Source organism: Delphinus delphis, chromosome 6 (assembly GCF_949987515.2).
Source record: "Delphinus delphis chromosome 6, mDelDel1.2, whole genome shotgun sequence".
Classification (NCBI taxonomy): domain Eukaryota; kingdom Metazoa; phylum Chordata; class Mammalia; order Artiodactyla; family Delphinidae; genus Delphinus; species Delphinus delphis.
Window position 1 is genome coordinate 12,826,998 of NC_082688.1, and position 23,737 is coordinate 12,850,734.

The following is a 23,737-nucleotide window of genomic DNA, read 5'->3' on the forward strand; positions in this document are numbered from 1 at the left end:
ACCTCAGTGGTCCTATAAAATGGAGATGAAACTATCAATACCCTAGGATTGTATGTTATACACCTCAGAGGAACTACCAGCCAGCATCCCATGTTGCTATTGTTTTTCTCATCATTGGTTTTAATATTTCTATCTGGCAACACAAAGTCAATCTGTTCATAGTTTTTTTCATGAAAGCAAATAATTAGAAGTCTTGAATTGGAAACCATTTGTCATATGCCTTTCTCTAAATGAATTTTATAAATTCTAACTCTAGCGCTCTGATACTCCTGATAGAATGGCATGAAGAAATATCAGCAGGAATTTTTGCCATCTCAGCAAACCTGAAGTCATATTTGCACAGTGATTTTCAGAGGGGCTTTGTGTTAGTTTCAGGGGAAAAGAAAACCCCATGGAAAGAGCACAAGCTTTGGGGTTTGGCTTCAGAGCCAAGCACATTACTTAACAGCTGTGTGGCTTTGGGCAAATTCCTTATCTTCTCTGAGTCTCAGTTCCCTCATCTGTAAAATGGGAATAATCTCTCCCACCTTGCAGGAGTGTTATGAGGTTGGGACGTAATATATCATAAAGCATCTGGCCCACTGCCTAGTTTACGGGAGCTGTTTGTGAAATGGGAGTCTTTTGTTATTATTTCCATGAGGCAGAGGGAATTTTCAAGAAAGTCAACAGGCACATGTTATTTCCCTGAGAAAACTACCTAACATGATACCCTCTGACTCATTTAAGAATTGCATTTGACTTGTAGGAATAGATACCCATCTATAAATGGTTTAAAGAGTAAAATTAATTTTTTTCTCATATAACAGGAAATTTGGCAGTGGGGCTTTGAGGGCTGGTTAATGACCCCACAATGTGATCAACTCCCCAGTTTCTGTCTTTGTGCTTACCCACCCTGAGCATGTGCTTCAAGCTTCAGGGTTGCCTTATGGTCACAAGATGGCTGCTCAAAATCCAGCCATCATGGTCAAGTTCCAGGCAGGAAAAAGGAAGAAGGAAGGAAGAGCAAAAGACATTGGTCAGATGCTTCCTTTTAACTCCTAATACAATTCTACTAAAATGTAAGAGAGAGGGAGAGATTTGAAAAAAAGTTACATGTCACAAGAATCACAATCTCAGTTGCCTCAGGATGGGGTGGGGGGAGGGTGCAGGCAGGAAGGATAAACAAACCAGTGGGTGGGGTCTAGAAGGATGAGGGGGGTGGGGCTGTGGCAAAAAGAAAGGTTGTTGCCGGGCTAGTATTACCAAGGCTTTTGATTTTTCAAGAGAAGCTAGAAATATTGATTTTTATGTAAAATATCAACGCATGTATATACTGAATGTTGGCGATTCAGAAAATAATTCTGGGTTCAATCAAAGCATGGCGGCCCATAGAATCCACCGGTGTGTTACCTCTGGTGTGAGAGGCTGAGGTACATATTAAGAGGACTGGTATGTTCATATACAATCCTGAAAAGAAAATTCCTGAAAAGAATTGAGAGTGGTTCTAGCAAAGAAGATTCTTAAAATGCACTCAGACTGAAACTGGATGATGTGAAAAATATTGCTACAAATCTGCCTCTGTGTGAGAGGGTTTATGATTTTTCCACCCCTTTGTTCTCTATAATTAAGAGTGTTTGCATGAAAAACCCACCTTTGTGACATTAGCGACTATTAGGTCCTGCAGCCTTCATTCCCCACCTGTGGCCGAGTACTGTTAGTGGGAGCGATGGTGACCGTGACAAGTGACAATGTCTTCAGGTAGGGAAGAGGCAGCCGGAGCAGAAGGACCCAGACTGTGAGCCCCTCTCCCCTCCCTCTGTACCCACCCAGCAAGTGTCCTGAGTAATGAAGGATGCAGGAAGAAATGGAGAAAACATTGCACAACTGTTAATAGATTTCTCCTTTTCAAATGTACCCAGACATCCGAACAGCAACTTTGTTGTAAAAGATGATCTTCTCTGCTTTCAGATTTATATCTGAGTGTGTTCCGTCTCACCAGCTAAATTTAACAGCACGTGTTTTCTCTTGCTAACAACCATTCTCTCTCTGCTTTCCACTTCAGTTTAAATTTCGCTTCATTATGAGTTAATAATATTTATGCCATGTGTTAAATCAAACCAAGTGCCCTTCTCTGGGGCACTGTGCCAGAGACATATTTGCTGGCTAGAGACCCTCCCTTCTGAGCTCCCATGCAAACGGCAGAAGTTGAACTTGACTTTCGTCTGTCCTACCCACTCTTTCTCTCCAAGTTCCTTGAAGAGAACTGGAGGGAACAAAATAATAAACATTCCGATTGAATTGATTTTCAGTGACCATCTCTCATAACGTGCTGCATAGATCAGCAGTTTTAGGAGTGAATTATGCTAATGCCAGTCTGGCCGTATTCTATTTTTCTTTTCCACCAAGAAATGAGAAATAATGAACTGTCATCCTCTCGTCTAGAATTAACTCTATCTAACCAGCTTGTCGTGTCATTTCCTCAGGAGGCATATAACAGTAGCACGTATTACCATGAATTAAGCACCTCTTTTCTCTTTTTTTTTTAATTCATAATAATTGCTGAGGTGTGGAGACATCTCTTTCTCTGAGAAACAGAAATTATCTGCTTCTTCAGTGTGGCAGCTTTCTCGAGGGAAATGCATTTTTGTTATTTTCCTTCCATCGGATCCCTAATTTGGGAGGATTTCTATGTAATTCACTAAGAACCCGTTTTCTGAACGTATCCTACATCAGAACTTGACATCAACTGGCACACGCTGCATTTTCCATTTCCACAGCCTGAAGATTAAACGGTTTGCCAGAACCGGGGTTTATTTCTAGAAAATGGGAGGCAGCTTCTCCACACCTCGAGTGTTTGCTTCACGCTGGGCCATTCCGCTTGGAGATCCCCACTCGTGTCCTTTGTGGTTTCTAATCCTGGTCTCCTTCTAAATTAGAGAACGGTTTTCTCTTTTTCCTTTTTTTCCTCCTTCCACTCCCTTTTCTCATAAGGAGATATTAACATGCTTCATAATGGGTAGCTGTGGGGTGTTATTCTCTGAGAGGCAGCATGGAGCGTTAGAATGTTCTGGAATGGAAGTGTCAGGGGCCCTGCCTCCTCCTCTGTCATTAACTCCTCAGTGACTTTGAAAATTCCCCTGTTCTGTGATGATCTCTTTCCAGTAATATCACGAGATTTTTATGCCTGGGATATCAATAGCCTTTAAAAATAGAAACATTATAAACCAAAGTTGTCTTTCCCTCCGCCCGGCAGATGTTTAGAGAGTGGGTTGTTTTTTTTTTTCTTTTTTAAACAAATATTGATTATTTGTTAGTTTTCACCTTACAGAAACCTCACCAGGAAAAATAAGCTTCTTTTCTTTCACAGAGAAGGATGAACACAAAAGAAATTCTATAAATAGGATTTTATGGAGTGGAAAAAGTTGGTTTCTAAATTTCCCATGAGATGTCACTAGTTGTTGAGAGAAAATGGGGATGATAATTTCAAATCTCTCTAATCTTAGGCTCCTAATGAACTTGAATGATTTGTGATTCTCTCCATCCTCTGTGCCCATATTCTTTTGATTCTGAAAACAAAACCAAACCTTTCTTTAAACTGGTTCTGCATCATGGAGGAAGGCTGGGAGCTGTCATATGTGCCAGGCACCGAGCTAGTCCTTAAAATAGCTTTATATGGCGAGTCGCCTTATCCTCATACAAATAAGGAAATTTAGATTGCAGAGAATGTCAGTGACCTGCTCAAGGTCACATAGCAGAGTCAAGATGCAAACTCGTGTGCCTTTGACTCCAAAGCTCATTTTTTCCATGTACGTTTCTAGCCTGTCCTTTCTGCGGAATCTTTCTGGCTTCTCATGTTACCATATTTCTTGGATTTCTCTTCCACTGAAGAATTTATCCTGTCACTCGTCAGTCATTTGAAGAACTGCATCCCAGAGCATAAGGGGAAACTGTTCAAACGATTAAGAGCTACCAAGGCCTCATGTTTTTACCCCAGATTCTGAGATCATTTCTACCCTCCGAGAGCCGTATCCAAGACTGATCCGGATCCCAGCGTCACTCACTGGGCCCAGAATACCACTTACACATAGTGCACACAAAACAAATTCTATACTGAGTGGGCGGATGGATGAAAAGTTCATTCCAAAATCTTAACCCTTGGAGACATTCCCTGTTTGAGCGCATTAAGAATGTTTGGTGACCACGGGGATAAACCTAGGAAAACCTGTCTCCAAGTGACCCTGGTTGTCTTACCCCCCAGCCTTATATCCCAAAGCTTCCCAACAGGGCCTCTCTAGAGGCTCCAGACTTTCTGGGTTACCTGAGACTTTGTCTCTTGAATCTTGGGCTCTTCCTGAAGCTCTGGGCTGGGCCACCTCCCCATTGCTCCCCAAAGTTCCCAAGTCCACTACTCTATCCTCCAGGGGAGGCCTGGATGTGAATCCCAGCGTGTGATCTTGGGCAAGCCATTGTCCCTTCTCTTGAGTCTCAGCTTACCCGTCATTGAAGTGGGCCTAAGAACACCTCCCTCATAAAGTGGTTATAAAGATCCAGAGAGCTCATGGGCAGGAAAGGGCCTGGCATACAGATGGTGCCCAGGAAGTGCCCACAGGATCAAACTTCTTCTAAAGCGTTTCCTGTCTACGGCAGCCAGCACAGACCCCTCCTTCCCCTGCCCCAGCAGCAAATGTTACCATCGACTGTGTTTGCAGGTGTCACTAGGGAGGGAAAGTTACTTTGGGAAAAGGGATAAATGGAGAATCCTCTTTGGTAAATTATGACTCCTACTAAAGGTCTGACACTTCTAATTTCTACCTGTCAGGAAAAAAATAACCATATACCGGTGGTCAGTTTGGTTTCCCTTTTTATACTCCATTAACCCACAGAGCAAGCCAGGTAGCGCTCCTGTCCTGTGGGGAGCAAGTGGTCCAGAGGACATGGATACGATAATGAGAGAAAACCCGTAGCCACTCCTAACGAAGCTTTGGAAATGAACAGTGCAGGCTGTTAGAATATACCTTGGGAGAGACTGGAGCGGGTCCCCAGCAGGACCCAATGGAGATAGCCATCCCAGTGACGGGTGACATGAAAAGCTCTGCATCCGCTGACATGTTGTCACTGAGGCTCGGTGACTGTGTGCTGATGTGCTTTGAAGTCTGCCACTGCGACTTGTGATTGAAATACAGAGCCGGAGCCCAGGAGGAAGCAGGATGTGAATTGATGGCCTGAGGAATACAGGCTGGGAAGAAAGGAAGGGAGGGAGGGAGGGAGGGAGGATGCTGTCATATAAGGAGCACCAGCCTCGTCCAGGCACCGTGCTGGGCACACGTGGGCACGTGTCAGGGGTGTGCATGGGTTTGGAGAGGGGCCTCTGGGATGCGCAAATCCTGCTTGCCAATCAACCCCCGACTTCTCGGGTTCCTAAGGGAGCTATTCACGCAAGGGATGATGACAAATGGGAAACCAAAGAACCACTTTATCATGGCTGGGGCGACGGATGTGGACACACTTGGAAAGTTGAAAGCAGCATGCAGTGTAGTTCAGCCAGACAGCTGGTCCCGAGGTCTAGCTTTCGGGGTTCCCAGGGCAAATCCAGCCTGTCGTGGGACTCGCCTCCCCGGCACGATCTGGTTCAGGAGGGAAGTGCCTCTGGACCAGCTGAGGGCTGCCTACATTCCGAACAGAGAGCCTGAATTCTTTCATCCAGACACTCTGACTAGCAAGCCCCGTTCCTCCAGAATGGACAGGGCCTTCACTGAAAGGTCAGCCTCAGGCAGCCTCTGAAGGGGCCTAGATGGTCGCAGCTCTGAGAGCAAGAGGGCAAGTAGAGAGAGATCGGGAAGGGAACCAATAGTTGTCGTGGCCCAACCAGGTGCCAGGGCCTTGGGATGCCCCGCCTCGTCTCCTCTTCACAACAGCCGTGTGGGCGGGTGTTATTATCTTCGTTTAAGAGACCAGCAAATAGAGGCACCGAAGATTTAAGTAAATGGTCCACAGCCACACTAGCTAGAAAAAGCAGCAGGGCCGGGATTTCAGTCCTGGTCTGTCCGAGGCCCAAATCATGCTCTTTTCAGCGCGCCTGCGCACTTTTGCAGACCACAGTGACTGTAATCAAGACTGCCTGTTTTATAGGTCAGGAAACTGAGGCTCAAGAAGGGGAAATAGTTTAATCAGAGCCATCTGCTTCTAAGTGGTAGAGCCAGGTTCAACTCAAGACTTGCCATCCTAAAGTCCCTCCTCCTCCCAGCCCTTTAGAGCCCTAATGAACCACATTACAGGAACCCACAGGATCTGACCTCAGCTCTTCCATTTTCAGCCTCCTCTCCCATGGTTCCCTGCCATTCACCCTTCTCTAGTTCCAGCTGTGGCGAGGGAGGGCCTTCCAGGCGGGGAACACAGCCCGGGCAAAGGCACAGAAGCCAGACAGGACAGGACGGGTCGGATCTGGCAGTGACGTGGCCTTTCCTGTCTTCTGCAGGAACTGCAAGCTCAGTAGCAGCAGCTTGTCCATGGCCGCCGTGGACATCCTCTACATTGACATCACGAGGAGATGGAACTCCATGACCGTGGACCAGCGGGATTCAGGTACCTGATGACTGGCCTCTGCCGTGTCCTGTGGGAGGACAGAGAGGGATGGGTGGTACATTATCTGTTTCTTCTTGTTAAGGGTCAAGGTGGGGGAAGGAGGAAGGTCATCCTATGGTTACCAAACCAAACTTGGGTCTGTTCGCCTGCGTGTGGTAAAGCCGACCTGCTGACTCGGAGTTGTGGTGAAGGAAAGGGCAGCATTTATTGCAGGGCCAAGCAAGGAGTCCAGGCAGCTCAGAAGGCCCGAGCTCCCCAGTGGCTTTCAGGGAAAGGTTTTTAAAAGCAGGGTGAGGGAGAGGTGTCGCGGGGTGTGTGATCAGCTCGTGGACATTCTTCTGACTGGTTGGTGGTGAGGTCATTGGGAGTCAACATCATCAACCTTCTGGTTCCAGCCCGTCTGGGGTCTACGTGCTTGTGGGCAGCATGCAGTTAACTTCTTCCACCTGGCGGGGGTTTCAGTATCTGCAAAACAGCTCAAAGGACGTGGCTCGGAATGTTATCTATAGCCCTTGAGGAGGACTTTGTTTAATGACTAAATTATTATTATTTTGTTTTGCTTGACTGTTTTCCTTTGTTTCTGCATTTTCTCACTTCTTTGATTAAATTTCTTCTTTGGAACTTGGGGAAGGCCTAGGAAGCTAAAGTTTTTCTACAAACAAAAAGCAGATGGAGGACGGGGTTGGGGGGGGCGGGGGTGGGGGTGGGGCGGTGGAGGGTAGGGTCTGTCCCGGGAGGCTTGCTTACACTATCAGCTCTAGACCTCACTGGAGGGATGGAGCTGAGTTTGAATTCAGGAGCACCGTCCTGACTTCTGCTCCCAAGGCTGTGCCCACCCAAATCCTAATTCCACTGCTGGAATCCTTTGCCTAAAGCTTTGATTCTATTTATGTTGGAAACAGTCACTTATTCGTTGGTAGGTTCATCCCTCGCCACACATTTCCAGGGTATAAGCGGGGCCAGGCCCCGGATAGACCGGAGTGAACAGCACTTGGTTCAGGCCCAGGAGGAACTGGCTCTAGAGTTGGGAGGCAGATGAGAACATAGCAGTAGCTAGTGTGATGCGTGCTAGGATGGAGGGAAGCACAGAGAGGCTGTCAGGAGGCTCAGCAGAGGAGTTCCTGAGCAAGGGGGGCCCAAGGAAGACTTCCTGCAGAAGCTGAGTGGGATCAGCTGAGGGACAGGGTGGCACACGCGCCCCCCTTCAGGGCTGTTTCCCTGGTCTAGGCAGAGACACACGTGAAAGGCTCAGGTCACCCCAAGTAGCCTGGAGGGTCTGCAGCAAGGAGGGAAAGGAGAAGAGGCAGAGACGGGGTTGCAGGAGCTGTCGAGGCCTTGAATGCCACGTGAAAGAGCTTGATCTTGACCCCCTAGATCACGTGGGGCCGGTGAAGGATTCGGTAAGAAGAATCCGCCTTCGGTGGATGAATTTCTGATCTTTTTCCTCCCAGAGGGGGTTTTTCTAAAAAGCCATAATAATAACCATACCTGACATTTGTTCAGCTCATCACAAAATTACAGCGGGCTCTCATGCATATTCCCTCATTAAATGTCTCTGCCGTGAACCAGTGCAGTAGGTATGAACGTTCGCATTTCACAGCCGAGTAAACTGCATCTCAAGGGGGCCACCCTCCACTCGGCTGCCTCCCTGCAAAAAGGACACACAAAGAGGGGGCGCCTCAGGGAGCAGTTTTCTCCTGCGATAGGGTGGCGAGGACCTGAAATCAGGGGGGTTGGGAGACCCAGCTTAGAACTGACAATGCCACTTCCTACGATGTAAGCGCGAGAAGCCGTTTCACCTCGTCCTGCCCATTTCCTCCTCCGTAAAGGGCGCCAGCAGCACCAGCTGTCCGGGGTGCCCTGTGCCAGAGGGTCTGAAAGCCTGTGGGGCCCTCGTGGACAGTTCATCTTATCAGTGGGCTCCCCTTGGGGAGAATCCTGAGCAGGGTGCTCCCCGCCAGATCCTGCCCCACACCCTGGCTCTGCCCTGGGCTCGAGCTCCCTGCCCACAGGGACCAGCAGCCCTTCCTGCGGCTGCCGGGACTTGGGCATCGTCTGCTAAGTGGTTTCACGTTTGATAATGAGGCTTCCAGCTGCCAGTCTTGGGTGTTTCCTACATGCTGAGCACACTGCCCGGCACTTGACACGTGCAGCATGGGCTAGAGTCCTCCCAGAGGTAGACACGATGATCTCTTTCACACGGAGAAGGAAATTGAGGCTCAGAGGCGCGGCTGGTGGGTAAGGCTTTAACGCCAAGCTGCCACCCTCCCCTTCCGGTTGCTTCCTCCTGCTATTGGTCCCAGAGCAAGGTGACCGCCCAGCTCCCTACTGCTCCCCTTTCTTAAATTCAAAAGCAAAACTCAGGGGCTGCTAATACTCACTGATTCGACAAAGCGAGAGCTCCTATCACATCTCCGCCGTCGGAGCTGCCTTCCATCCTTCCCTGGCAACCAGGAGAGGCTGGAGATGGAACCTCTTAGAAGTAGGCAGATGAATTATCGTCTCCAGGACGGAGGGTGCTTATGTGACAGTTGAGCCGCCTGCTTTCTGCTGACGCCTTCAGAAAGTGAAGACGTGTTTGCTCTGTGAGCCGAATGCGGGGCGTCGTTGCGGGAGCCTGTGGAGGGGGCCAGATGAGGGGGCAGGGGTGGCAGTGGAATTATTAAATATTGAAGTTGATCAGGAATAGCAGCAGGAAGCTACTTATCATGTTTTATTGCTTCAAACTAGCATTACCATCTGGCCCCATTGTTAATTCTGAGTAGCTTTTCATGTTTTGTTTGCCTCTTAAATTGCTCCCCAGCAGCGGAATCCACAGGGGCTGCCCACAGTACAGGCTCGGGTGAGGTTTTCTGGGGTCTGCAGCGTCTCTCTGTCTGCTGAGCAAGCTAAGGAGATGAGAAAAATACTTATTTTTAGAACATACAGATGCGCAAATCTGGGGCTGGGGTCTTCCAGGCCTTTCCGCCCTGCCTCAGCCCCTGAGTGTGTGGAATAACAGTCCTTAGTAGTAACTGCAATTTTGAGATCACCTCCGATGTACAAATATCACTGCTAATTCTCACACCAGACCTTCGAGGTGGCTGATCAGATCCCATTTTACAGAGCAGATTCTGAGGTTGCCAAGAGCAAAAGTGACTTGTCTGAAATCCCACAGCCAGTGAGTAGCAGAAGCTGGATTTGCACTCAAGCCTCCTACCTCCTGGCCCAGGACGCTGTCCCCAGTCCAGGGCCACACCGAGCAGGGCTTGTTCATCTGAGTGATGCGGAGGGGATGGGGGCTTGTGAGGCAGGGAGGTGAAAGGTCAATTCACAGAGCACAAGGAAGGCAGAACTGCAGTGGGAGTTGGTGCCTCGTCCACGCACCTGTCTCCCTTCCTCCTTGGAGCTTATACTCCTGTTCTCCTGTTTCCATCACTCCTGAAAGGAAATAATAGCATCCAGGGTGGGGGGTCGTACAGGCAGTGAGGGCTAGGCATTAAAGCCAGGAATGAGAAGGCCGTCTGTGCCCGTGGGCGCAGGGGCCACTGCTGTCTTAGCTGGTGCAGGCCGGGGCCCAGATGCCTCCTGAGAAGCCTGCTCGAGCACCTCTGATTCTCAAGGAGAAGGAGTTTCTGAAGCCAGCCGCGTGCTCAGGACCATTCAGGAAGCTGCTGGATGTCAGAAGAAGTAAAGGCCTGGTCGGAGGTGTGGATCCATGTGAGCTGGGGCAGCTTTTCCTGCCCTAGAGCTGCTGTGGGGCTGGCGAGAAAGAAGTCAGAAGAGGGGCAGAACATGCGCTCTCAGTCTCAAAGGGCACGCACTCACTCGTGCATTCACTCATTCATTCATTCAACAGACGGGTAATGAATGTGTTACCAGGTATTGGGCCCTACTGGAATAAAAAGAAATTATTTTACAGACCCTATTCTCAAGGAAAAAAAATAATAGAGATTATGTACTGGACATTGACTATGGGACAGAAATCAAAGATGCTTGTTATGAATTGCTTCATTTAAGTCTCATGCAGCCCTGTGAGATAAGGCTGGCTATTCCCATTTGACAGATGAGAAAGCTGAGGCTCAAAGGGGTGAACTTAAGCAAGCGTGTCAAGTCTTACAGTGGGGAGCCCGGGATCTGAACCAAGCACGGCCTGCCTTCAGAGCTCATCCTTGGCCCTTCCGTTACACCCAGCGTCTCCAGCCACACAAATGAAAAGCACGTGCAGTTGAAAGTTGTAACGGGGTGGCCAGAGCTCCCATGGGGGAAGCAACAAAGGAGGGAGCCGTGCGGGTGAGGAGAGAGCACAAGCAAAGCACTTAGCGTGGTGGGCGACCCAGAAAAGGCGCTCGCTGCGCATTCTGTATCCCTGAGGGCCTGGCACATCGACCAGGGCACGCAAAAGCATCTCACCTGGTGCCCAGTGAATGTTCGGTGAGCAGACGAACGCCAATATAGAAAATGTCCCCCATCCCCAAAGCAGGGCCTTCTGAGTGTGAGAACCATGGCTTATACGAGCGGTGGTCTATAGGGGTCTCCCTCTGCTTTCCTGTTGTCCAGTGTAAAATGGCAGCCCATTTGAATAAGACCATCACCCCGACCCAAACCCCAGTGTGTCCAAGTGCTGACGCACCTTTCCTTTCTGGAAGCCAGCCCAGACCTTCCTTCTGCCCTAATGAGACTTCGGTACCCACCAAGGGGGTTAACCAGATTCCCGATGCTCAAGGCCCTTATGAACCTTCATTTGACCTGCATGAGGAGACCCTGCTATTGGAGAAGAAAAAGTGGTGTTTAAAAAGACTAGAGAGGAAAAAAAAAAACAGTAAGAAGAAGCATACATATTATGAAATCTAAATCTCAGACCACCCTTTTAAATAGGCCCGTTATTGATTGCTTTTTTAAATTGGACCTCAGGTGCACAGAACTGGGTTAATCATGATCCTGGCTCGGGAGACACTCCATCCTGGTCCAGGCATAGCCTGCTCTATTCAGTTAGCTTTTTGAACTAGTTCCTTTTAGTAATGGAATAAGCATCCCCACGCTCTCGTGACCCAAAGCAAAAGCTGGGACTCGGCGATCACACGCGTTTAGCACGTGGCTCTCCCCCACGCCCAGCCCATTTGCCACCTCTCTCCACCTGAGGAGCCCTCAGCTGCATCCCATGCCCATCGCTCTCTAAATAGACTGTCTTCCTCTCTTAAAATGCCAATGACTACTTAGGAGCGTGGTGGAATTTCGTAATATGCAGTCTCACACTCTGCAGCAGGCCAGTGTAATTGTCAATTGTCATTTAAAAAAAAAAAAAAGATTTCAGTTTCCAATTCTAGAATTTCTAGCAGAGCACAGAAATCTAAAAAAAAAATCTAAAAAAGAATTTCTAGCAGAGCACAGAAATCTGTTTGTGGTATCAGCAAACTTGGGGTGTAGTAGCCCTCTCATTGCCCAGAACCAAACGAAGAAACACAGTTGTCAGTGAAGAGGCAGTTTTGTAAATTGCACTCATGAACACCTCCTTATCATTGAGACTTTGCTTTCTACTCTTCCCAGAGTGGAATTCACTCCTCTGTGGCGAGAGACTAGGAGGGCATCAAGATTAGGCAATAAAAGGCAGTATCGGGCTTCCCTGGTGGCGCAGTGGTTGAGAGTCTGCCTGCCGATGCAGGGGACACGGGTTCGTGCCCCGGTCCGCCATGGTCGCTGAGCCTGCGCGTCCGGAGCCTGTGCTCCGCAACGGGAGGGAGAGGCCACAACAGTGAGAGGCCCGCGTACCGCAAAAAAAAAAAAAGGCAGTATCACTGGCATCATCTGTGAGAGACAAACATTTCACTTGAAAAGGGAACACTTGAGCCCAGCATCTGGTGTCTGGTCCATCTAACCCACAACCGACAGCTCGGGGCTTCAGGACAGCTTTGCTCACTTCACAGCCAGATTTTTTGCTGTTTTAAAATATAAACTAGAGGTCCTCCCAGTAAGCAATGGAAACGTGATTGCAAAGCAAGAAAGAAAATGGACCGGAGAGTCTTTCCCACCCACGTGAGCACACACGCGACACCCACGTATGCGTGTTCGGCCCACACCTTGCTTGCAGAGGAAAAATCAGAGTGGCATAGTGTAATGTCTCCTATGTGCTGTAGGCTCTTTGACCAAAATGAGAAACGTTTCTTCCACTGCTTGAAGAGCTCCTGAGCTACATGCCCGCCTTCGGGGGGCTGCCTCGGTTTGACTGGCAGTATAACCAAAGCCACGGGCTCTGGGATCAGACAAACCTGGCTTCAAATCTGAGACCGGTAAATTGCAAGCTGTGTCGTCTCCGCAGGTTATGTAACTTCCTCTGAGCCTCACATTCATCTTCTGAAAAGGGGAGATAATAACGGCGCCCACTTCATAAGAACATTGATACGGCTGAAATGGGACAAAGCAGAAAGTGCTCAGAGCAGGGTCTGAGTAGGAAATGCTCAGTAAGAAGGGGCTGCTTCTATTGATATCACCTGGCTCTGACTGCACCCCTCTCTCGGGACATGCTTTCTGGGCACCTACTCGTGCCAGGTGCTCTGCAGGTGCTGGGAACAGACAGGAAGAAACGCCTGCCTGGAGACACTTGCAGCCTGTGGGAGGGATGGGATGTGGTGGCAGCGGGCCTTCCCTCGGAGCCGACAGAGTGCCAGGGCCTCCCCTCCTTTCCCTCCAAGATGGCCCTCACCCACCTTTGGCCTGGCTGCCCCATCCTCACTGCCCTGCCCCTTTGTCCTACACAGCACTGTTGGAGGGTTGGCTGGGAAGCGGAACCCATGTGTCCAACTCAAGGAAAGTAGGGGTGGGGGGTGGATACTGTGAAGCTGGGGACCTTTAGCAAGAAATGCAGCACTCCAGCTTCACGGCTGCCGGGCCTGGAGAGTCAGGGCCAGTTTCTCTCCACGTGTGCCACGGTCTCCAAAGACCAGCTGTCCCCTCTCCTCTGCACGTCTGCTCTCACACTGTGGGTGCTCCTGCCTTTGGCTGGCTGCGGCGGCCTCCAGCCCTCCTCCTGCATCACCTCTCAACCCGGGGTCCACCATCAGCCGCCTGCAGTCACTGGTCTCACGACTACAGCTCCAGGGGAGCGAGTGAGAACCCTTCCCCCTGTGCAGCCACCCCTCCGGTCACTAGCCCCACGCTCACTCGTTCCAGCCAAGGTGGCCGGCCACTTTGGAGGACCTCCATCGGGGCCACTTGCCTCTGTCCGAAGCCCTCACCCCTCACACACCCCTGCCCAGGCCCTCCTCGCAAGGCGCCGCCCTCAGGCTGGGCCAGCTCCCCCTTCCCACAGGCTCCAGCAGCATCCAGCGCCGCTCCTCGGCAGCACCGATCACAGTGCGAAGTGAACACTGTGGAACGAGCGTGTGGCATCCGCCCCTTGAGCTAGACTAACCTCCATGACGCCAAGCCGTTCCTGCCTTAACGAAGCCTAGCTCTGTGCCTGGCACATAGTAGGTGCTCAGCAAACGTGTGCGGGATGGACGAGGGACGGGACCCTGACGATCGGCTGACATCTGTGGGTGTCTGAGTCTCGTTACTGTCTCTCACCAAATTTCCTCAGTCGACTTATGCAAATCATCTGCCTCCTCTACTTTCCTCAGCTGGAATGAGCCCCAACTGAAATGTATGTGGTTAACAACGTACTGAAATATTTAAAAGTATTTTTACTTGGAAGGTTTAGCGAAGCCTCACTTATACATATACATGGATGGCCCCCTCCCTCCTCGGTACAGGAGGCGGGTTTCACGCGGTGCCTCGCACCGTGTCTGGCACGAGCGATGTTCTTCAGCCTTGAAATTATCTCAAAGTCAGATGGGCCTCCCTGGATGTGTGCCTACACGCTTACAAAATAGTCAGTGTCAGAATTATTTTTAATAAAAGCAAGCGAGCCAACAGAAATGCCAGCTCGCCCTTCCCGCGCAGACGCTTATCTGGGGCTGCTGCCGTGCAGGCTGCACCTTCTGTAATGAATGTCCCCTCGGGGAGTGTCGCCTGGAGACGTGTGATCACCGCCACAGCCCCTTCATTGGAGCGCCTGATCGTCACCTTCCTGTCCATCACCTCCAGGGCATGGGAACAGGATCTCCGCCGTTGTCTGGTCCTACGCCCCAAAAAAGAGACAAAAGGAAAAAAGATGAATTTTTTTATGCAGCTATTTCCTTTTCTTCATCCCAGATCTTGCAGGAACAGCGGCAGCAGGATGGAAGTTGTGGGAAGAGCATGAGCCATGAACCAGCGAGTCAGCCAGGCTGAGTCTGGTTCCTTGCACCTCCCATCTTGGAGCCCAGGGTCGGGGGTGGGGGCGCTTCAGCTCCAAGAGCCACAGTTTCCTTTAAAACGGGCCAGTGCCATCCACCTTGGGTTGTTGTAAGGCTTTAGTTAGTAAGTGTACCCCCGGCTCTCCTTTTACTTTGTTTTAACCACCATTGTCATTCTTGACACGTGTGCGTGCTTTCAGATTACAAAAGTCTTCCAATCCACTTGTGCACTGAAAGCTCACACTCCCCCTGTGCGTGGTCTTCTTCCCACGACCCCACTCAGGGAGGAGGAAACCGAGGCTCAGAGTGGTAAAGAGGGGTCAGGGACAGAGCAGGAACCGGTCTCTAGCCTCCATCTTGTGCAGCCTCAGGAAGTGACGACACTGATGAGTAAAGATGGAAGGACTACTGCCAATCCCCAAATATCCCCAGGCCGAGGCATCCATAAGGTGGGCGGAGCTGTGTTTGGTAAGACCATCGGGGAGACGTGACCAATGACAGACGCATCCTCCGCAGCCCCTCCCCCCATCTGCTCCTCTGCTACCAAGGAGGCAGGATACAGGGTCACACAGGCTTTACTGCTGCAAAGCTCTGCACTTGACACTCCTCACAGCACCGCTATTTAGAGTTGAGGAAATGAGAATTAGACTGGTTGGGGGCACCTCGCTAGTAAACAGCAGTGCTTGGACAAGGACCCACGTCTCCTAACTAAATCTTCTCCAACATGCTGCCCCTTAATGTGACTGCTGGTGATTGACACAAATATGAGCTACATTTATGGATTTTTAAAAATTAATAGACAATTTTTTTTGGAAAAGTTTTTTTTAATAAATTTATTTATTTATTTATTTTGGGCTGTGTTGCGTCTTCACTGCTGCATGTGGGCTTTCTCTAGTTGTGGTGAGCGGGGCCTTCTCTTGTTGCAGAGCACAGGCTCTAGGTGCGCGGGCTTCAGTAGTTGTGGCACGTGGGCTCAGTAGTTGTGCCTCGCGGACTCTAGAGCGCAGGCTCAGTAGTTGTGGCTCATGGGCTTACTTCTTCTGCAGCATGTGGGATCTTCCCGGACCAGGGCTTGAACCCATGTCCCCTGCATTAGCAGTGGATTCTTAACCACTGAGCCACCAGGGAAACCCCTTTGAAACAGTGTTAGATTTACAGAAAAATTGAGCAGATAGTACAGAGAATTCCCATATGCTCCCCAAACACATACTCTTTCCTCTATAGTATGTTGCATTAGTATACATTTGTTAGTTAATAAACAAATATTAATATATCATTATTAATTAAAGTCCATAGTTTAAAGTTCACTCTGTGTTGTACATCCTATGTGTTTTGACAACTGCATAATGTAATGTATCCAGTACAGTACTATACTATACAGAATGTTCTCACTGCCTAAAAATCCCCTGTGTCCCACCTATTCATCCTCTCCCACCCTGAATCCCTGGCATCCACTGATCTTTTTACTCTCTTCATAGTTTTGCTTTTTTCTGAATGTCATATCGTTGGAATCGTACAGTATGTAGCCTTTTCAGTACTGGCTTCTTTCACTTAGCAATGTGCATTTAAAGGTCCTCCATGTCTTTTTGTGGCTTGATAGCGCATTTCTTTTTATCTGTGAGTAAAAGTCCATTGAACGGATATGCCATGGTTTGTTAATCCATTCACCTATTTAAGGACATTTTTGTTGCGTACAATTTTTGACAGTTATGAATAAAGCTGCTATAAACATTTGTGTGCAGTTTCTTTTTGTGGACATACGTTTTCAAAATGGGCAAATACCTAGGGATGTGATTGCTGGATCATATGGTAAGACTACGTTTAGCTTTTTAAGAAACTGCCAAACTGTCTTTCGAAATGGCTGTACCATTTCACATTCCCACCAGCAACGAATGAGAGTTCCTGTTGCTCCACATCCTTGACAACACTTAGTATTGTCAGTTTTTTTAATTTAGCCATTGTAATAGGTGTGTAGTGGTATACCACATTGTTTTAATTTGAAATTTCCTAAAGGCATACGATGTCGAGCATCTTTTCATATGCTTATTTGCCATTTGTATATCTTCTTTGATGAGATGTCCAGATCTTTGCCCAATTTTTTTTCTTATTGTTGAGTTTTAAGAGTTCTTTGTATATTTTGGATACAAGTCTTTTATCAAGTATGTCTTTTGCAAATATTTTCTCACAGTTTATGTGGCTTATCTTTTCATTCTCTTAACAGTGTCTGTACAGAGCAGAAATTTTTAATTTTAATAAGGTCTAACATCAACTTTTTCTTTCAGGGATTTTGCTTTTGGTGTTGTGTCTAAAACTTCATAGCCAAATCCAAGGTCCGCTAGATTTTCTCCTGTTATCTTCTAAAACTTGTATAGTTTTACATTTTACATTTATGTCCATGATCCATTTTGAGTTAATTTTTGTGAAAGGTGCAAGGTCTGTGTCTAGATTCATTTTTTTTTTCTTTTAAGTATGGATGTCCACTTGTTCCAACACCATTTGTTGAAAAGACTGTCCTTTCTCCATTGAATTTCCTTTGTTCCTTTGTCAAAGATCAGTTGATTATATTTGTGTGAGTCTATTTCTGGGCTCTGTATTCTGTTCCATTGATCTAGTTGTCTGTTCTTTCACTAATACTGTGTTGTTTTGATTACTGTAACTATAGTAAGTTTTGAAGTTGGGTAGTGTCAGTCCTCTATGTTCTTCTTCTTTAGGATTGTGTTGGCTATTCTGGTCTTTTGCCTTTCCCATATAAATTTTAGAATCAGCTGGTCAAATATTCACCAAATAACTTGCTGGGATTTTAATTTGGATTGTGTTGAATCTATAGATTGAGTTGGGAAGAACTACCATCTAAACAATATTGAGTCTTCCTGTCCATGAACATGAAATATCTCTCCATTTATTTAGATCTTTTATTTTTGTCATTCAGGTTTCTTAGTTTTCTTCATATGTATCTTCCATATGTTCCACTATATCTATACCTAAGTATTTTATTTTATTTTACTTGGGTGCTAATATAAATGGTGTTGTGTTTTTAATTTAAAATTCCAAGTGTTCATTGCTGGAATATAGGAAAGCAGTTGACTATTATATAATAACCTTGTACCCTACAATGTCACTATAATCACTTAGTTCCAGAAGTTTGTCAGTTTATTGGGATTTTCTACATTGACAGCCGTGTCATTTGAGAATAAAGGCAGTTTTATTTCTACCTTTCCAATCTTTTGGTATACCTTTTCTATTCTCTTCTTGTCTTGTTTTGTCTTGTCTTATTGAATTAACTAAGACTCCCAGTGCAATGTTGAACAGGAGTGGTGAGAGGGGACATCCTTGTCCTGTTTCCAATATTAGGTGGAAAGCACCTATTTTCTTAGCATTAAATATGAAGTTAGCTGTAGGGTTTTTGTGGCTATTCTTCATCAAATGGACAAAGTTCCCCTCTGTTGCTAGCTTGCATAGAGTTTTAGGGGGTGTTTTTTTTTCTTTTTTATCATGAATGAGTGTTGGATTTTGTCAAATGCCTTTCCTGCACCTATTGACATGATCATATGATTTTTCTTCTTTAGCCTGTTGATGTGATAGATTACATTAAGTGATTTTTGAATGTTGAGGCAGCCTTGCGTATCTGGAATAAATCTCATTGGTTGTGGTGAATAATTCTTCTTATACATTATTGGATTCCACTTGCTAATATTTTGTTGAGGATTTTTGCATCTATGTTTATGAGAGATATTGGTCCGTAGTTTTACCTTTCTAGTAATGCCGTTATCTAGTATTGGGGTAATGTTGACCTCATAAAATGAGTTAGAACATATTCCCTCTGCTTCTGTATTCTGTAAGAGATTGTAGAGAATTGGTATCATTTCTTTCTTAAATGTTTAGTAGAATTTATCAGTGAAACCATCAGGGCCTAGTGTTTACTTTTTTAGAAGGTTATTAATTTAATTTCTTTAATAGATATAAGCCTATTCAGATTAACTGTTTCTCTTTGTGTGAGTTTTGTTGAATTGTGTCTTTCAAGAAATTGGTCCAGGATTTCCCTGGTGGCACAGTGGTTAAGAATCCACCTGCCAATGCAGGGGACATGGGTTCGAGCCCTGGTCTGGGAAGATCCCACATGCCGCGGAGCAACCAAGCCCGTGTGCCACAACTACTGAGCCTGTGCTCTAGAGCCCGCGAGCCACAACTACTGAGCCCACATGCCTAGAGCCCATGCTCCCCAACGAGAGAAGCCACCGCAATGAGAAGTCCATGCATCGCAACAAAGAGCAGCCCCCACTCGCCACAACTTAGAGAAGGCCCACGCGCAGCAATGAAGACCCAACACAGCCAAAAGTAAATTAATTAATTAATTTTTAAAAAAGAGAAATTGAAAACAAAATAAAAAAAGAGAAATTGGTCCATTTCATCTAAGTTATCAAATTTGTGGACACAAAATTATTCATAATATTCCTTTATTATCCTTTTAATGTCTATGGGATCAGTAGTGATAACCCTCTTTCATTTCTGATATTAGTAATTTTAATTACTAATTAGTAGTCTAGTAATCTTCTCTCTTTTTTTCTTGCTTAGCCTGGCTAGAGGTTTATCAGTTTCATTGATCTTTTTATAGAACCAGCTTTTGGCTTAATTGATTTTCTTTATTGCTTTCCTGTTTTTAATTTCATTGATTTGTGCTCTAGTTTTTGTTATTTCTTTTCTTCTGCTTACTCTGGATTTAATTTGCTCTTCTTTTTCCAGTTTCCTAAGATGGGAGTTTAGATAATTGATTTAAGACCTTTCATTTTGTTTAATATATGCATTCAAGGCTCTAAATGTCCCTCTAAACACTACTTTCACTGCCTCCCGCAAAATTCAGTAAGTTCTATTTTCATTTTCACTTAGTTAAAAATATTTTTAAATTTCTCTTGAGACTTATTTTTTGACCCATGTATTGTTTAGACATGTGCTATTTAATCTCCAAATATGTGGAGAATTTTCAGCTGTCTTTCTGTTATTGATCTTTAATTTAATTTCATTGTGGTATGAGAGCATACTTTGTATGGTTTCTATTCTTTTAAATTTGTTAGGTTATGTTTTATGGCTGAGAATATAGTCTATCTTGGTAAATGTTCTGTGTGAACTGAAAATAATGTGTACTCTGCTCTTGTTGAATAAGGTATTTTATACATGTCAATTAGATCCAGTTGATTGATGGTGCTGTTCAGTTAAACTATATCCTTACCAATTTTCTGCCTGCTGGATCTGTCAATTACTGATAGAGGGGTGTTGAAATCTCCAACTATAATAGTGGATTTGTCTATTTCCCCTTGCACTTCTATCTGTTTTACCTCACATATTTTGACACTCTGTTTTTAGCTACATACATGATAAGGATTGTTGTCTTCTTGGAGAATTGACCCCTTTATCATTAAATAATGCCCACCTTTATCCCTGATAGTTTTCTTTGTTCTGCAGTCTGCGTTGTCTGAAATTAATGTTAGCTACTCCAGCTTTTTTTTTTTTTAGTTAGTGTTAGCATGATATATCTTTCTCCATCCCTTTACTTTTTATCTATGCCTTTACGTTTAAATAGGGTTTCTTGTACACAATATATAGTTGGATTTTGCTTTTTTAAATCCACTCTAACAATCTCTGTCTTTTAATTAATATATTTAAACCATTGACATTTAAAGTGATTATTGCTATAGCTGGATTACTATTTACCATGTTAGTAACTGCTTTCCATTTATTTCCCTTGTTCTTTGTTTCTTTTTTATCTTCCCCTCTTTTTCTGCCTTCTCTGGTTTTAATTGAGCATTTTATAAGATTTCATTTTCTCTCTTAATATATCAGTTATACTTCTTCTTTAAAAATCAGTGGTTAGGGCTTCCCTGGTGGCGCAGTGGTTGAGTCCGCCTGCCGATGCAGGGGACATGGGTTCGTGCCCCGGCCCAGGAAGATCCCACATGCCGCAGAGCAGCTAGGCCCGTGAGCCATGGCCGCTGAGCCTGCACGTCCGGAGCCTGTGCTCCGCAACGGGAGAGGCCACAACAGTGGGAGGCCCGCATACCGCAAAAAAAAAAATCAGTGGTTGTCCTAGAGTTTGCAGTGTACTTTTTCTGCTAATAAACCCATTTTCAAATAGTGCTATACAACTTCCCAGAGAGTGCAAGTTCCTTGTAAAAGAGGACTCCCAATTCCTCCCCCCTTCCCTAATAACTGTGCTGTTACTCATTTTACTTATTCCTAAGCTATAATCACCCAACACATTGTTGCTGTTATTACTTTGAACAGTTATCTGTTAGATCAGTTAAGAATAAGAAAAATAAAAAAGATTTATTTTACCTTCATTTATTCCTTTTCTGATGCTCTTCTTTTCTTTATGTAGATCTGAGTTTCTGACCTAGATCATTTTCTTTCTCTCTGAAGAGCTTCTTTGAACATTGTTTGCAAGGCAAGTCTATGGACAACAAATTCCTTCAGTTTTTGTTTGAGAAAGTATTTCTCCTTCACCTTTGAAGGATAATTTCTCTGGATACAGAATTCTAGGTTTATGGGATTTTTCTTTCAACGTTTAAGATATTTCACTCCTCTCTCTTCTTGCATGGTTTCTGATGAGATGCTGGTGTAATTTTTTTCTTATTCCTCTATAGGTAAGGTGTTTTTCCCCTCTGGCATCTGTCAAGGTTTTCTCTGTCTCTGGTTTTCTACAGTTTGAATATGATATGTATAGGTGTTAATTTTTTGGTATTTCTCCTGCTTGTCATTCTCTGAGCTTCTTGGATCTGTGGTTTGGATGTCTCACTAATTTTGGAAAATTCTCAGCCATTATTACTTCAAGTATCTCTTCTGTTCCTTTCTTTTTTCTCCTTCTGGTATTCCCATTGTATTTCAAGCCTTTTGTATTGTCCCACTGTTCCAAGACATTCTCCTTTACTTTATTCTTTTTTAAAAAATTCAATTTATTTATACTAAAAAACAAAAACAGTTCACCCATTTCTCCCCCACCAACCCCCCCACCGTTGGCAACCACCAGTTTGTTTTCTGTTATCTATGAACTTGGGTTGGTTTTTTTAATTTGTTTTTTGTTTTAGATTCCATCTATAAGAGAGATGCACAGTATTTGTCTTTCTCTGTTCTGTCTTATTTCACTTAGCATAATGCCCTTGAGCTCCATCCATGTTGTTGCAAATGGTACAATTTCATTCTCTTTTATTGCTGAATAATAGTCATATTACAATGTCTTTATCCAGTCATCCATCAGAGGACACTTAGGTTGTGTCCATATCTCGGCTATTGTAAATAATGCTGTAATGACCATGGGAGTGCATATATCTTTTCAAGTTAATGTTTTCATTTTCTTCAGATAAATACCCAGAAGTGGAACTGCTGGATCATATTATAGTTCTATTTTTAATCTTTTATGGAGCCTCCATACTGTTTTCCACAATAGCTGCACCATTTTACATTCCCACCAACAGGGCACAAGGATTCCCTTTTCTCCATATTCTTGCCAACACTCATTATTTCTTATCTATTTGACAATAGCCATTCTAATAGGCATGAGGTGCTGTCTCATCGTGGTTTTGATTTGCATTTCCCTGATGATTAATGATGTTGCACATCTTTTCGGATACCTGTTGGCTTCTTTGGACAAATGTCTATTCAGATCTTCTGCCCATTTTTAAATCAGATTGTTTGGAATTTTTTGCCATTGAGTTGTATGAGTTCTTTATATGTTTTGAATATTAGCCCCTTACCAGATATATAATTTGAAGTTATCTTCTCCCATTCAGTAGGTTGCCTTTCCATTTTGTTGGTGGTTTCCTTTGCTGTGCAAAGGAAACTTTTTAATTTGATGTTCATTTCTGCTTTTGGTGTCAGATTAAAAAGCTATAGCCAAGACCTATATCAAGGAACTTACTGCCTATGTTTTCTTCTAGGAGTTTAATGGTTTCAGGTCTTAGTTTCGAGTCTTTAGTTCATTTTGAGTTAATTTTTGTGTATGGTGTTAGATGGTGGTCCAGTTTCATTCTTTTGCATGTGGCTGTCCAATTTTCCCAACACCATTTCTTGAAGAAACTGTCCTTTCCCCATTGTATATTCTCTACTCTTTTGTTGTAAATTAATTGACCATATATGCATGGGTTTATTTCTGGACTCCCTCTTCTGTTCCATTGATCTATGTGTCTGTTTTTATCACAACACCATAGAGTTTTCACTACTATAGCTTTGTAATATAGTTTGAAATCAGGAAGTGTGATGCCCACAGCTTTGTTCTTCTTTCTCAAGATTGCTTTGGCTATTTAGAGTCTTTTTTGGTTCCATACAAATTTTAGGATTGTTTGTTCTATTTCTGTGGAAAATGTCATCGGAATTTTGATACAGATTGCATTGAATCTGTATATTACTTTGAATAGTATGGACATTTTAACAATATTAATTATTCCAATCCATGAGTACAGAATATTTTTGCATTCATTTGTCTTCAATTTCTTTCATTGATACCTTACAGTTTTCAACATATAGATCTTTCAACTCCTTGGTTAAATTTATTCCTGAGTATTTTATTCTTTTTGATGCAATTGTAAATGGGATTGTTTTCCTAATTTCTCTTTCTGATAGTTTGTTATTAGTGTATAGAAAGCAACAGATTGTTGTGTATTGATTTTGTATCCTGTAACTTAACTGAATTCGTTTATTAGTTCTAGCAGTTTTTTGATGGAGTGTTTAGGGTTTTCCATATATAATTTCATATCATCTGCAAATAGTGACAATCTTACTTTTTCCTTTCCAATTTTGATTCCTTTTATTTCTTTTTCTTGCCTAATTGCTCTGGATAGGACTGCCAATACTATGTTGAATTAAATTGGTAAGAGTGGACATCTTTGTCTTGCTCCTGGCCTTAGAGAAAAAGCTTTCAGCTTCTCACCATTGAGTAT

The 23,737-nt window shown here is 45.0% G+C and overlaps 1 protein-coding gene across 4 annotated transcripts in view; it reads left to right on the forward strand.

The window, feature by feature from the left end:
- TTLL11 (tubulin tyrosine ligase like 11) overlaps positions 1-23,737 on the forward strand; it is a 270,093-nt gene that overhangs the window by 209,219 nt on the left and 37,137 nt on the right. For all 4 annotated transcript variants that reach the window (XM_060014202.1, XM_060014203.1, XM_060014204.1 and 1 more), the window contains one exon: positions 6,455-6,561. In XM_060014202.1, the coding sequence (XP_059870185.1) occupies positions 6,455-6,561 (107 nt within the window). The remainder of the gene's footprint in view (positions 1-6,454; positions 6,562-23,737) is intronic.